The sequence below is a fragment of the Diuraphis noxia genome, unplaced genomic scaffold (assembly GCF_037042655.1).
Source record: "Diuraphis noxia isolate RWA-SAM2 unplaced genomic scaffold, SU_Dnox_SAM2 contig0005, whole genome shotgun sequence".
Taxonomy (NCBI): Eukaryota; Metazoa; Arthropoda; class Insecta; order Hemiptera; family Aphididae; genus Diuraphis; species Diuraphis noxia.
Window position 1 is genome coordinate 13,711,205 of NW_028301715.1, and position 16,477 is coordinate 13,727,681.

At 29.5% G+C, this 16,477-nt stretch overlaps 1 protein-coding gene across 1 annotated transcript; it reads right to left on the minus strand.

Moving 5' to 3' along the window:
- Positions 1 to 245: 245 nt before the first annotated feature.
- Positions 246 to 16,000, minus strand: LOC107162118 (atrial natriuretic peptide receptor 3). Its single transcript, XM_015508883.2, has 3 exons — positions 15,557 to 16,000; positions 535 to 709; positions 246 to 459 (listed from the first exon to the last, which is right to left on the minus strand). The coding sequence occupies exons 1-3, from the start codon at positions 15,927 to 15,929 to the stop codon at positions 369 to 371; spliced, it is 639 nt and encodes a 212-aa protein (XP_015364369.2). The 5' UTR covers positions 15,930 to 16,000; the 3' UTR covers positions 246 to 368.
- Positions 16,001 to 16,477: the final 477 nt, after the last annotated feature.

Genomic DNA, 16,477 nt, shown 5'->3' on the forward strand with positions numbered 1-16,477 from the left:
ATCATAACACATGGAATTCGGTATGATCGTTCCAAACAGGAACATGTAACGCGCACACGTAATGTACCTACAGCTAAAATGCTTCACGTAAGTTTTAAGAAAACGCCTATCGGCCTACCCAACTACCCACCAACCTACCCCCTGACACAGTGTTATGGAATTTCTCAACAACAGCATTTTTATAATTGGCATCTATATAACATAATATTACGATATTATTTGAAATGTGCAATGCTTACTCGTGTGTTTGGAACCGACCTCGTTGCGCAAGTTCTCCGTCAGGTTGTTCTGCGGGTTTTTCGCCAAATCGAATGCATTGTATCTGATGCTCGCATTCCCTTTGAACATCTCAACCAGAGTTTTCGTCATCAATCCACAAGACTGTTTTCCAGATACTCTCCAGTAGCCGTCAATATCGTATACGAGTAATACGTTTTTCCACGAATACCTAAAATAACCCTTTCAAAAACGTTCATTTAACATCCGTGTTGTCAAGTACGCCGCCGGGAGTTACACCACACCGGTAGTGGCTACCTGTTCAAAACGCTGACCACCACGTCCGCTATGTCCTGGAAATCCAACGTGCCTGTACGGACTAATAGGAAATACTTGCTTTTTGGATCACGTTTGTCCAATGAAAAATCATTTGTAAAACCACCCGTCGTGAGCAATGGTGCATTCCAAAACTTTATCATCCTAGCAACGAGATCTAAAAACAAACATAAAAAGTACTTGAAAAACAGTTGAATTTTTAATTTAAAAAATTAATTAAAATCTATTAAAAATGTAAAGATACCAACTGCTTTTTAAAATTATTAACTAGTATAATGTAATTATATATTTATATAAGTCATCATAAATTAAATCAACAGAATATTTATTTTTGGATGCTTTAGAAGAATATCAACGTTATTTTTGCACTGCTGCAGACTTACACAGACAACAATCTCCTATAGGAATTCAATTTATTGGAATGATTTAATTTTAATAGCAAATAGCAAATCATAATAATTGCAAGCTAATTATCCGTTCTAATAAATTGTGACTATTCTAGAAAATTATACAAAAATAGTTTTCTGCTTATTATTAAACTATCGTTTCCTAATTTAGAATCATACTACATTGAATTATAAATATCTATACAATTTAATTTATAATCTTATTAAACTACATTTTGTATCTATGAATATTGTATATCGTTGAGAGGACGCTATATATCAATTTGTTGTTTTCGTCTTTCAAGTGCATAACATGGCAAATTTACGCTTGGCAGTCGACCGATCACGTTTAGCTCCGTTAATTTAAAAATTAGAGTGAATCGACCTATTATGAAACTTGATGTTAAGAACATTTTCTGTGTTTGTATGTGGAGTTTTTACGGTAGTTCAATTTTATAGCAAGTTATGCGTATATAAAAAGTGTAAATTAAAAATTCCCATTTTAAAACTAAGTTATCGTAAAAAACCCACATGCAAACACAAACACAGGTAATGTTCTTAACATCAAGTTTCATAATAAGTTAATTTACTCAAATTTTAAACTAATGGAGTTAAACGTGATCTGCTGACTGCCAAACTTAAATTTGTTATGTTATGCACTTTTAAGACAAAGACAATAAATGGATGTGTAGCGTCTTCTTAACTATTTATTTAAATTAATGCGTACGGTTATTTTAAAATATATTTACTAAAAATATTCAATGCTGTCCGGTAAATACATACTATAGACGTATAATAACCACTTGAGATTATTTGTTTTAATAACCTCAATTATTCAATTCGGTATTTACAGATTATCATTGACAGTATTATGATTTATGATGACACTATTAGAACTATGACTTATTTAGAACTTTATTTTTAAGTAGGTACCTCAATAAAATTAAATCACTTAAAATGTATAAAAATAGTGGAAGCATATATGTTGTGTACTTGTATGTATTATTTATACAAGCATGCAAGTAACAATATTTAAAATAAATGAAAAAAAAAGTTTTTATTAGAAATACGTAAATCTTACGGTTAGGTAAAATGATGTGTTACTTTTTTTATAATCAGAATTTAATAGTAATAAAATGCATAAAATATTTTGTAGAATTGCATGTGAGAAACTGATAAACTATAATATTATAGTCTTTACCGATGACTTATTTTGAACTTATCCATAGGGTTAAATTTCTAAACAGTGGGAAAACACAATGAATTAACTAGCTTACACAGTTTTAGATTCATGCCTCGTGGCCCTGCACTCGAATTAACCAAACATTCTGGTTAACCCAAATACCTATAACATTATTTACCAACCAACTTCCCTGCAATACTGTTATTATTATCATTTAGTGGCTATTCGTGGCTATATTTACCAGTTTTTCGGAAATCTCGAAATCTTAATTAAAGTTTTAATTTATTTCTCTACTACTCTACGTCCCTATGGCTTATCTATTTTAAACATTTTAGCTAACTTATTTTATCCCACCAGAATCTACTCATAAAAAACTTATCATCCCAAATCTTACCATAATGGCAACCCCAGCTAGGTGTCGTCTAAAAAGTAATTGGTGCCGTGCTTATTAGGGAACTAAGGAAAATATATATATATATAGATAATCAAACAATATTCTCAGTCAAGTGTCACTAATCACTTATGATCTGCGATCTATAAATTTTGGTTCTGTCGCCATTATACACTTACTGTGCTAATAGGACAAATAGTGTATATCTTTATAAAAATAAAAACTTATACTCGTCGACTTAGTGTTTGTCTTACTGCAGTTTCTAGAAAAATTTAGTAACCAATGTACATTAATAAATCGAGAACTACTGAACACCCGTAATAATCAATTTTCACCAAAATAATACCGCGCGGTTATTAACACTCAAAATTAGCAGTATAGCAGTTATAGGTGTATATCATAATTTAATTTTTGTATATTATTTTAAAATGTTATTAACGTAAAATGTATAACTTACTTCTTGCTTAAGTTAATAATAATTTTAATTGTTGACTTTTCAAATTGTTTGTCATCGACTAACTCAAAAGTTTTATTAAAAATGTCTTTGTTCGTCTGTAATATAACTAGGAGTTTTGTTTATTTTAATTATTAATCAAAAACCTTGGGTTAAATATTCCAATGTTATATATGCGTGATATTTCGAAAATAACTTTTAACATTTAATTTATTAGCCTTTGACCTTTGAAGTACCTACTTGACAAAAAATATGATTTATTGTATGCGAGGCCGAGCGGGGGTATATCCAAAACGTATTTGTCGATCAGAGCTTTTGAACAATATACGATACGCAGGTATGCTGATAAAATATGCAACATTGATAAATTATATATGATAATATTATGTATTTTTAATTGTATCATTGAATATTTTTGTTGATATCACAAATTTATCATGACCATTGTTTTATACAAAATGGTATTATTACCACGAATCACGATTAGGTATAGATAAATTAAGTTACCAATCAGCTGTAAATATTTATCTAGAATTTGCTGCTTTGTAGGTATGATTGACTTATCAAAGACATAACTATTTTTTATAAATATCAATATATGTATTTTGATTTAACTTTTGTGCTTTGCAATAAAATATAGTTCAAAGTGCGTAAACCCAAAAATTTGTTCACCAATACACCACTGGTAGTAAAAATGATGTTGTTAATTTTAATGTAATTTTAAATTTTTAACAGTTAAAAATTTACAATTTTGTCATGGATAGTGTTGACTTAATTGTACGCAGATAATGGAATAAGTTATGACATAGTTTTTTCTGTCGTGGCGCATATTTGAACAAATAATTACTTATTCGTTTTACAGCCTATATAATATAACTGACTTAATTATTTGATTGGTTGATTTAATCGATTCAAACAACAATTGAAGAGAATAAATGGGACGTAAGCTACTATACATATTTTGCTACTCGTTAAATAATAAACACCGGTGTAAAATGGTCCACTAAATTTATGAAAACACGTAATAGGGAACAACGTGCAACTTTCAAAATAGACTTTAAACATAATTTAACTTGCATTAACACTGTGTATAAATTTATTATTCTAGTAAGTATCTAATGCAGTTTAAATGTAACCTATGTTTACATCATATCTAGTCTTCCTTTAATCCAAGATAAATATTATTCCGAAATAAATTCGATAACGGGACACTTGTAAAATATATTAATATATGGTTATTACTTTTACTATAATAAGAAATATTTTATATTACAGTACATAATTGCATTATTTAAATCGTATTATATAGGTTCTATATTATTTGACTGTAAGCCGTGATCATTATTTTATTATATTCGCATAAATCATTACAAAAATATTATTATTCTTAACACTGTTAAAAAAAAATTATATCGCTATTTATTTTTAACGATAAATCATAATATTATATTATTACCTATTATTGATGTCAGGATATGTAAGTTCATAGATGAATAAACAAATAAACTTAAAATGTTTTTTTTAATGTAAACAATTTTATTAATACGTCAATACAAATACTATATTATTATAAGCACAAAACTAAATAATCATATATATTTGTAACTTATGTTTTTGAGTAACATACTAACATAAGTTTATCTTTGTCAATTTTTTCAACATGCAATAATAATAAGTTATGGCCTGCTTGTAATATCAGACACTTTAGTTACATCCATTAACTCAGTGGTTCGCGCATCATGTAAAAAAATTCATATAAACCTATATTCAACAATTGTGTTGGACATTATTGATATATTCTTACAATTTTTTGGACGTTCGTTAAAAAATCATGAGTAATTTTCTAAAATTACCTCTAAGTTCACACCAACGGCCTACCCTCGTCGAATACTTCAAAAACAGTCTAAATTGTTTACTACGGTTTGACGGACAGCATTATTGAAAAAGTCTTGTATAATAAATCGTGAAAATTATTCGATAAAATACAAACGTATGATACAATAAATTGTAAAACATTAATATTCGTTTTATCGTTTTCATTTGACTTGAAAATAATTTTTTAATAAAAAATAGAGAGGGATTTTGAATTGATGGCTATAATTTAAACTTTGACTCTCTAAAACTATGGCCCTTGTAACTACTAAAACCTACAGTTACTTCCAAGCAAATCGATGTCTAGAGGACAAGCTGCAGGCGTCAAATAATACAAATCGCAAGGAGATCCCCAAAAGCCCCTCCCTCTATTTGCGCCTATGAAGATTACTTGCTCTAAGTTTGTCTAACGACTTCCTCTCTTATTAGGTGGACTGGTTACTAATACATTACAAAAGATAAAACCAATCATTAAATATTGTACTTTGATAATGTACCTACGAATCTTACTCATATATTCATCAAAAGTCGAAAGGACACGCGAATAACAAAAATAACAGAGCCACAAAAGGATTGATTTGATTTTCATAAATAGATAAGTACTATTCAATTTTAATGGCATTAATTTAATATATCTACCCCGAGCTCCAAATAAATAACCAATAAAACATTTATTTTTCTTATTAAATATAACGTTCAATATTTTTAGCAGTTACAGCCTATACAGGCTACACTATCTAATTATTTAATTTTACTTAATAATAAATTAAAAACAATGTAGTGAATACAGATGAGTAAGTTACCAATATTTATTATTATTTTATTTTAATAATTATATTTAAAATTAAATTCCCGCAACTTTTCGTGTTTTTATTTAAAAAAAAATCTTCAATTACACTTTCGAAATCAATTTTTCGTAGAATATCTACAACTGTGCTCATTCTGGCCAGTTGATTGAGATTTTAGAACACCGATATTTTAGTTTTGAAAAACTCTACAAATCGTATTAATTGTTAGATAAAATTTCATTTTTAGTAGAAAAATAAATTTCAATTTATTATTATCTGTAACTATAAAGTAATAACAAACAGTAGCTACAGTCCACTCAGCCCACTCCTAAATCCAGCCCTGTACCTACCACATTTGTAAACAATACACACCCATTAAAAACGTAATAAAATATGATCAAATTACTTGTAATTGTAGTAGTAATTACGCGCACGCATTTTTTGAAGTATACCTTTAAATACCTGTAACCTATACAGAGTAAAAATACTTAGGCCTTATATAAATTGAACATTGTAGAACTAATAATTCTTATATCGATGATATTAATTCCGCGCATGAACACTATTTCAGTGGTATATATTAGAGTAATTCTTACGAGTAGAGCCAGACAAGATACATGAACTGAATTGAATTTATAAACCTAACACTACACTGCAATAAATTGGGTTAAAGCCATTAAAGTAAGTAGTGGACTAGGTATCGTAGAAAGGCATACCTATATTTTATGACATATTATATTAGATTGTTCATCTCGAGCCATTTCAAATTATTTTATTTTCATACAATTCTGAATTATGACAGTTCCGATAACACTGATAAATAAAAACCAATAAATGTGACTACTATATTTAAATATTATGTCCATATCAATATAATATTTTACAGTTTATTTTATAATATTTTAAAACTGTACGTTTAATTCTATAACTACCCATCTACGTTTTAGCTGCAGAAATACATTTAAAATGTTAAGCAATGTATCTTTGTATGTTTTCGTTTTCAATTATTTACTAGAACACTACTAAATTTATAGTGCTCTGAAATAAACAGTAAAAGGCTTTATAAATTAAATGGCTTTCATCGGGAGAAAACCATAGGGTTTTTTACTGGGTATTTTTAAAAGTTCATTCCAATATCAAATTTATAGTATGTAATTGTATTTACTCTTTAAATAATACCAACACAGTAAGAACGTTTAGATTAATATGGTTAATAATATAAATAGTTTTATACATAATATCAATACTCAATAATTGTAAGCTGTTTTATAACAGTTGTCTGTTTAGTTGATTCATTTATTATTTAAATTAATATTAATAACTAATCACTATTTAGTAGTAAAATGATTGAATAATAATATTTATTTACACGCCTAATTTGTATAAATAATGTTTTAAAATTGCTTTTCTAAAAATCACTTTCACTTATAAAATTAATAAGTCTAAAAAAATACTATTATTTATAAATATCGACCAACAAGTTATTACAATACTATAAAACCCTATAAGACAACTAAGTATGTTTTAATTTTACTAAGATATAATATTGATAGTATGTTCTGTCTCTCTAGTATCCCCTGAAAAACATTTTCATTTACCGAATTATATATTTATATTTTGCAAACTACGCATGTACTTTTTATTTATTTTATGAGTGTTTATTAGTGACACTAATAACTACTGACAAGTGACAATAATAGTAAGTAAATAAGTATTTTATAACATGAAATTCTAGAAGAAGAACAGGTAACCTTGTCAATCTTACAAGTACCTGTGTGTATTTTTCGGTTCTCGATGAACTTATTTCTACAACCAATACCGTCGAATCTTCAATTTAAACTATAGTTATCTATTAGTACGTTTGTACAAGAAACTTTTCGAGTTTGACTTATAGCGAAATTTGAACAAAAAATAAAAAATGCACACTTTAGAAAAACTAATATAGTACAACCTAAAATTTGCCGATGCTTCAATTAAATGGATCATTGAAGCATGTGATGGGGGTCTATCATCACTGTATTGATTAAAAACAAATCATTACTTTCAGAATACCGTTCTTGAGTGAATCTCGAGACACCAATTAATGGTCTTAACAGACTCGTAACAATAGTGACTATTATGTTTATTCGCTATTGTTTTTCTGCTTTTTGTGATTTAACTAAGTAACTTATAGGTGAAATTCAAAAATGAACTTTTTAAAGTATACCTGCTACCTGCATATCATCTGCCGAGTGCTGACATATTGTACGTATTGAGTGACAGTTTGAAATTTAATCCACAATCCCCGTAAATAAAAGTTAAAAAACTCAACATTAATTATTATCAACGCCGCTCAAAAACTAAAAGGTCAGTATTAGATCATACTATTTTTTGTGTAGTCGTTTTAATTGACATATGATTACGTAATATATATATTTTCACTTCAACGAATAAAACAATAATATTTTAAATAAAAATAAAAAATTTAATTTACGTTTCACTGCATTATATTTTATTTTAGTCACCCTGCAGTATAATAATATATAAATTTGCATTGACCATTATTATTGTTATTACCTATACATATAGTTTGAATTATCAGATTTGATATCCATATTGAGTACATTCAAATTCGCAGTAAAAATTGGTTTTTATTCTAACAACGTGTGACGTATTTTTTTTATGTACACGAATGCATCATTATATTCCGATAGTCATCACTCATTTATTTGCATAATGCATGTGTACTTTATAGTTATTTATTATACCTAGTAATGGCAACAGTTGAACGCTCATATGAAATTCAAAATACACGATACCCAATGTCTATAAATAGTATAAATAACACTGAATATTAATATAGTACTTCAGTCTGCCTTATGAGACTAGGTAATAAATAATAATTGTAAGGCTAATTTAAATATACCTCTTGAAATCGTTGTTGGCATAATATGCAAGTAACCAATATACATTGATACTTACATAATTTGTAATCAAAAACATACCTATTGAAAAAAAAACAGATATTATCTTCTGTCGTTCGAAAAACAAATCATACACACTTCACCACGATATGTTTTCAAATAAATGTACAGTAAATAATTCTAATTCATTTGGATAAACATTATAAGTATTCGTTAAAATCAAAATGTGATCACTGATCAAAGACAAATTTAACAAATAATATCGATGAGACCCGATAATATGTAGGTCGTAAGTGTACGAACAACCGTTGTCTTCTTCAAATAGTACTTACCTAATCTATAAATACTTTTGAAGAACCTAAAATCTGAGAAATACTATATCTATAATTAATATTACAAATTATCAACTATAGTTTTAAAAGACAAGTACCTACCTACAACATTCATTAAAATAATTTTTTTCTAAAACTACACAATTGTAAGCATGTAAGCAATAGTATTATATAATATATTATATATTATATAATATTACTAATTTAAAAGTCTTCAAAAGTATTTTAAGCCTTTATTTACATCAAATCTTTGACACAATAATGGAATTTTTACTGTTTGTGTGTTTTTAATGTTGTTCTTAGCACAGTGAAAATATGTTTTGTTTAAGTTTTAAATTGTTCAATCAAGCGTTTGTGAATTTGTTATTTAATTTTTTAAGACTATTGGACATTTTATCGTGTAAGAACGAATAGTTGTATACTAGTTTTAACAGTAACACTATTATAGGTAGGTATGTAATGTCTTATTAATCGTAAGAAACAATAACAGACAGATGTTCGAGACATAAAATGACGAATATTTTAATGAGGAAACTTAAATAATATAGGTATGCCACAGAAAATTGTTTATTTATATATAATTTATCAGTATAAAAATATTAAAAATCATTTATGTTATAAGTAGGTAGGTATTAAAAATTAACACAGATCACTTTTTTTTATGACCATTTTTGTAATTACCAAATTGAGTAATAGTATCTGGAGGATATCATCCCACTGGTATAACAAGTATTACAACATTGTATTACCTCCAATAGCTTAGTTCCAGTTTCGCCTAAACCACTGTCAATAGGTATTTAATATGTAGGCAAGGTAAGCATATTACATACAGTAGGTAGGTAATGATTTTATGATACGTTCATAACTATTACGATTGTTTTAATCACCAAATAATGTATATTTATTTTTAAAAATAATTTTCTACTTAGGTAATTGTATATGATTAATATTAATCTTATAATGTTACCCTTTTTTGTTGCAAAATAAAAAGAAAAACTTATGATTTTATAAGTGAATAGCAGGATTTTTGAAAAAAAAAAATGTTCCTAAGTGTTTTTTTTTTTAGTGATGTGTTTTTGGTGATTTAAATTTGCTCATTGTCAATCATTTTAAATTACTTGGATTTTTTTTTTTAATAGACAAACAAAGGGTGTAAAATGTTTGAAATGACAAAGATCACACTGCGTACATCTCCATGGTAACAGCATCCATATAGTTCTCATCTCACGTTACTATATTAATTTTTAAATAACTTACTAACGAATATTCAAACATAAACTAAATGCAAAGAGGACACGATACTCGATACCCAAATTTGTGATGTTTGTGTACACACTACACATACACGTTGATATAACCACGAAAATAATAGTAGGTACAGTAGGTACACACTAAGTTTACTGTTATTATAATATGTTTTAATGTATAATTAAATGCCTTCGAAACATTCGAATTAAAGATATTTTATTCCTTATCAAAAAGTTTAATGTATAAATAATATCAACTTTCAATAAAATGTCAACGAACTTGTTATATGGTGTGTTGACATATATACAGTAGTATAAATGTATAACGTAACATTTTAATGTATTAATTAATATTGTAATGTTTTTGCTTAATCTAATTTTGTCTCGAGACATAAACAAAGAGAAAGAGTAACCATAAAAATCAAACAATCCAATTACATTATCAAACAATTTTATTGATTGTATAAGTACCATAGGCGTGCGCACGAGGGGGGAGGGTGGGCAGCTGCCCCTTCTGTGGGCTACTTTTTTTCTCCCAAATAATAGTTTTAAAAAAAAAAACATAATATAATTTTATATTACAATGAATAAATGAATGATTTATATATTGTAAATATTGATAGTATACGGTATTTTGTGTTGTCAAAGGTCCAACTTTGTTCAAGCCACAAGCGATACCGCGTTGATAATGAGTGTTTTAATATAGATACGCGGCAATAATACTAATAACCAAGATAATATTCAATTATATATTATATAGTATATATAATATAATATACTATATATTATAAATTAAAATTCTACTGTATATAATATATACATTCTGCCCCCCTCCTGTCAGTAAGGTCTGCGCACGCCTATGATAAGCATGCATCATATTATAATACTATTGAATACATGATTAAACATTGCAGAAAGAAATTATAATAAAAATATTTAAGAACTATCCATTTACACACAAAACATAAGTAAAAATGTTCTTTCGATCAAATAAAAACATTTGATTAAGATATATCTTGAATATATTAGTGATATCCATTACTAGATAGTTTTCTACATAATATTAAAAGACTTTTATTCGTATTAGTTTATGTATGTAATAATATTATGGTATGAAAAGTATGTGTTGTGGGCCTAATCAAGTCAAAGTAATATAAAAATAGTTTTTTTTTTGTACGAAAAACATCAACTTTGTAACAAACATTAAAATATAGTTAACATTATGTTATTGTTGACATTGGGTCGAGAAAACACTATCAACATTTAAAAATGTTAAATATATGTATAGTATACATATATTATAAAATATATAGTATAAATAATTTTAATATCCACTGTTGAATGTAATTATATTTAGCAAGGCATAAGAATAATCAAAAAAATATTGTTTTATAATTTAATTAGTGGCAAATTGACGTAGTACAATATGTACGTATATGAATCGTATACTATAGATACTATAGGTATACTACCTATAAAACATATTGTGTTGTACCATTAAATATTGTGTAACTCACGTCTCACGCTGAACTCCAATAATAATTATCCTATTGCTACAGAAATAGCTATATGTTGCCCGAGATGTTCAAGAACGCGAGTAGTAAGGTATAAAGATTAAACTTAAGTACTTATATTTTCAATGTTCTAAATTTTTAGCATTTCAAACGGTAAAGATATGTTATATTATACTTGAAATGGTTTATTATTTTAAATATTTTTATATTTATTTATCATAAAATATTAGTGTACACATTCAAATGAAAAGAAAATTGCTTGTTTATACTAGGTACATAAAATAAAATACTTTTTAAATAATTTAAAATATAACAAGGAACAAAAATAATCAATTTACATTTAAGCTTCATAAGTTATGTAAAATTATGCAAAATTATACTCGTTTATTAATTCGCAACGTGAGATGATTTCGTTTGCTTTAAGCTAATAAAGTAATTCATCAAATAACTGAAAAATATGCAAGTGTAAAAATATTTTAAAGACCCTGAATTCATTGAATCAAATAAAAGATATAAATGAACACAATTATGCGCATTTAAATTAAAGTGAAATTTAACAAATTCGTCGCAATTATATTTTAATTCTCAAAATAAATCTTATTTAAATTCATATTAATTATTAATTATGTACAACTGCAGTACAATTCAATAGCAATGATCGCAGTGCACTTATTATATTATGTGGATACTCACTCGTAAGTATGAATTAATAAATTAATTAAAACACATATCCGTTCGGAAACTTTCATATTATAATAACTTTTGTAAATACCTATAATGTTTTTAACAACTGACAAATAAGGAGCATAAGAACTTTATAATATGATACTTTCAATCACAAACTGATAGGTCATGGAACTATGGAAGTTAAAATCTTATTATCAAATACATAAGTTATATTACTAGTTTTGAGAACTTTTATTTTTTTAAATTGATATTTGAACTTTTATGGATGATGTTCAGTCGACTTTTTATTTCAGCCATCCTATTATAAGAAAAAAATATATATAATAATCCGCAATCGACGTTGACATTCCCATAAGAAAGTCGAAAACTCGCCGAAATGTTATGTTCAAGAAGTCTTATACTAAGACATCATATTACGACAGAAAACATATTAAAACTAAAATAATATAAGACATGAAATCAATAAATCCTAATCAGGGATAAGGCCTATGACAAGACAAACACAACATTGATTATTTTATGAAACAAGTTAATGAAAATTGACACATATATACACGTCTACTGCTGAAACATTGAAAAACGTGAAATTAATTAGTTCTAATAATCGAAATAAATCAAGATCTTCGTCAGTAAAACTTTTCTGTTTTATTAAAGTTTTCCAGGATTATTATTCTTGTTGTAGCGACGATATATGTTGGCTTTGACTTGGATAACTACATGTATGTTTACAACTAAAAAATAATGCTGAAAAATAATTCCTCTACAGCAGTCGTATCCGTATGGGATAACATATATAGTAGTTGAAACAAACAGTGAGAAATGCTATTTGCAAATCATAAAAATATGTAACGACATTAACCGCCGCACGAGTGTAAACATAAAATTGTAAATTTAAAATCTTCGAGGAAAACAATTTCGTGTACATACAAGTTTAGAATTTCGGATTACATATAATATGTAATAATATACGAATAATATGGCCCGAGACGTTTACGTACAATGTTTGTGTATTGTTATTATTATACAGTAGCCGTCTATATCGAAACCGTTCGGTACACTGCACAGTATATAAAGTAACTTTATAAAAGTTTGTGTCATACAATAGTAACACGTTTCAGCTGTTCCGCAGAGACAAGTAAAATAATTATTATGAGGTGTCTTTTAATCTCCGCCAAATGCATTTGGCTCGAAGTTGCCATAATTGCAATTAAAACTTAATAAGACGGCGCGCGCGACAACTCGAAATAAACTGCGGCCCACGCGTTGCTGTGCCAGTCTATCATCATCTAAGGGAGGTTTTCACGAAACAAAAACCGTGACGAGTCGCTCTCGCAATGATGTAAACAGAAGAAAATAAATGTCTCTCCTAAAACAATGTGTGATTATTATTGCAGCGATGCTCCGCAACACGAAAATGTACCTATACACAGTATATATGTATACGTTTATACGCAGAAGAGCGATATTCAAAAAAAAAAAATTGTTTACATGGAGAAAAAAATACGCATGTATAAGCACATTTATCTGCATGCTTCAGTAACAATATTAAACACACATACCTACCCTATTCGTGAAAAGACATTTTAGATCCACTAATGTACGACGATTCGCGGGTGCATATAAATATTCACGATAGTGCAGCTCATACATATTTATAGACACTGCATGCAGTTTTGTTTATGGGCATCATATATTATTATGTACTAGTGTTGATTTTTCAAGCAATTTTATGCGCATTTCAATAAAACATCTTTTTACATTTCGTAGTGCCTATTTTTTACAATATTCGTGCATTATGTCAACATTAGGAGGTGTATCGACCATAATCGATCTCTCTAAAAAAAAAACTAAAGGTGTTGAAAAAAAAATAAATACAGCTTTTCGTAATCCCAGAGAAGAACATTGGAACTGCGTATATGTTATCGCTTTATGTCATATTACTTCAATGATTTACAACCCTTACGAGATAATTTTTGATACCCGAACGGACTCAATCGCACAAAAACCAGAGTCACCTAAAATATACATACTCGCCTACACATTATCGAAGCGTATCCCTAAACGCACAGTATCACGTATACGCCTAACGTAACCTACACAACTATTACCTCCTCTCGTATAACCTCATATATACGCACAGTTATATATTTGAAGTATTAGCATCAATATAGGTACCTATCGGACGGACGGTGGTTTTCGAATAAATATCGTATGGTGTTGAAACGATAAAAACACGAAAATCTTGTAACGTCTGCTTCGGAGAAACGATACTTACGGAAAAATTGTCGTACCGCGTGGCCCTTGCAGGCTGTTGGCCGGAGGCCAATCGAAACGGTCTTTCGAAGATACTATAATATGGTCAAATCGACAAATCGCTGCCGTTATCACTTCCAATGATGATGACCATATTATTATAATTACACTAACCTGCATAATATATTAATATGTCGGTCATCAGTTTTGGATTCGGAGCGAAGCATATCCCCATCAATCGTAATAATATCTTTTACGGTTAGAAGTTTTTCAGAGTGTACCTATTGGCACTTTAGTGTTTTGATTTTCGATTTTATCGACAGCCTCAAGATTACGAATTTTCTCGCGTTTTTAGTATATGTACAATATAAACAAAAACCAATTTCGCTTGTTATGGAGGGGATGAGTAATAAGTTCGATTACACAATAGTTATGGGTAAATAGATACGATTGAGCAAAAGTCGTCAAAAGACGTTTCGTCATTCGACGTGACTTAATTATTTCTCGTATTATTAATAATAATAATATTATAACAAAATCTATTTTAGCCTGCGCGGTCGTATGTTGTTTGGCTACCTACAGGCGCGGATTCAGAGGGGGGCTATGGGTGCTCAGGCACCCCCTGTCATCTAGACACCAACAAAATAAATTTATATTATAAATTATATAATTTGTTATTTTTCAAAATAAAATTTATAATAATAATAATTTCGGTGCTTTTTGTTATCGCCGTCACTACGACAATAATAACCATTATTGTTAATTGTTTTCGAAGTATACTCGTGTGTATAACGACACGCATCAACGGTGGAAAGCACCGATAACAATTATTATGAAAAAAAAGTTAGCACTAATAAATCAAATAGAAAATGGTAATATTTAAATAAATAGTTTTTTTTTGAGCACCCCCCCGTTAAATTTTTCTGAATCGGCGTCTGGCTACCTATATAATATAATACCAATAAAATGAATAATAAAAAAAAAACAGACTGACCGACTCCGTAGTCGCAAGTGGGTCCCAGGAACAGGTCGACGCGACCGTTGATGATCAGCTCGAAACCGGAGCGCATGGCCTCGATGTCCTCGCACTTGTCGTCCTTTTGCATGAACCTGAACGTGACGTCCGTCTCCCGGAGTATGCCCTTGGCGTACAGGTCGCGGACGGCGATGTCCAGCACGGGCATCACCTTGGACAGCGTGGTGATGAACTTGGACTCGGCGGGCAGTATGACGGCCGCGCGGATCTCCACCGGCCGGCCGACGGCGGTCGACCAGGCGCTCGTCAACGACAACGACAACGACAACGACAATAACAACGACAACGACGACGGCGGCAGGGCAGCGACCACGACCGGTCCGCGGATCATCGTCGGCGGCGGCGGACGTTCGTCGGTACGTGTGTTCGCGGACTGCCGGTGGAACCGAACGAAGAAACGATAAGAGCAAAACGTCGAATACACGATATGCGGGATACGCGGTGCTCGACGCGGCGTGGGCGCTTATATGGTATCGTCATTATAATATTACAATTTTATTTGTTTGAACACTCGAAACCGTATCGAGTGTGTGTGTGTGTGTGTGTGTATAAGCTAGCTCAGCCTGTCTGTCACGAGCACCTGGCCGACTTATCGTGTGCGCTATATTATACTCTCGATAAATTGATAAATCATTATTGCCAAACGACGACGACAATGATATATAGTATTGTATTTGATGTAGATAACGCGTTTTATTCGTATGGCTGTACCTAACGATACCGCGACGTACCTAATAATATTATAATAATGTAATCGTATAACGATCGTACGACGAGCAGAACGCATCGTTGACAGGTCGGTCTCGCGTATATATTATTCCGATGACGGGTCGAGGTTTTCGCGTTTTTCGTAAATCGTTGTCATACCATAACATTTCG

Excerpts from the sequence above, each read along its gene's own strand:
- LOC107162118 (XM_015508883.2), bottom strand. The coding sequence starts at position 15,929 with ATGATCCGCGGACCGGTCGTGGTCGCTGCCCTGCCGCCGTCGTCGTTG. Across the intron at positions 710-15,556 it reads CACTTGCGACTACGGAGTCG|ATCTCGTTGCTAGGATGATA; the intron begins GTCAGTCTGTTT and ends GTTTGTTTTTAG. Across the intron at positions 460-534 it reads GTGGTCAGCGTTTTGAACAG|GGTTATTTTAGGTATTCGTG; the intron begins GTAGCCACTACC and ends CGTTTTTGAAAG.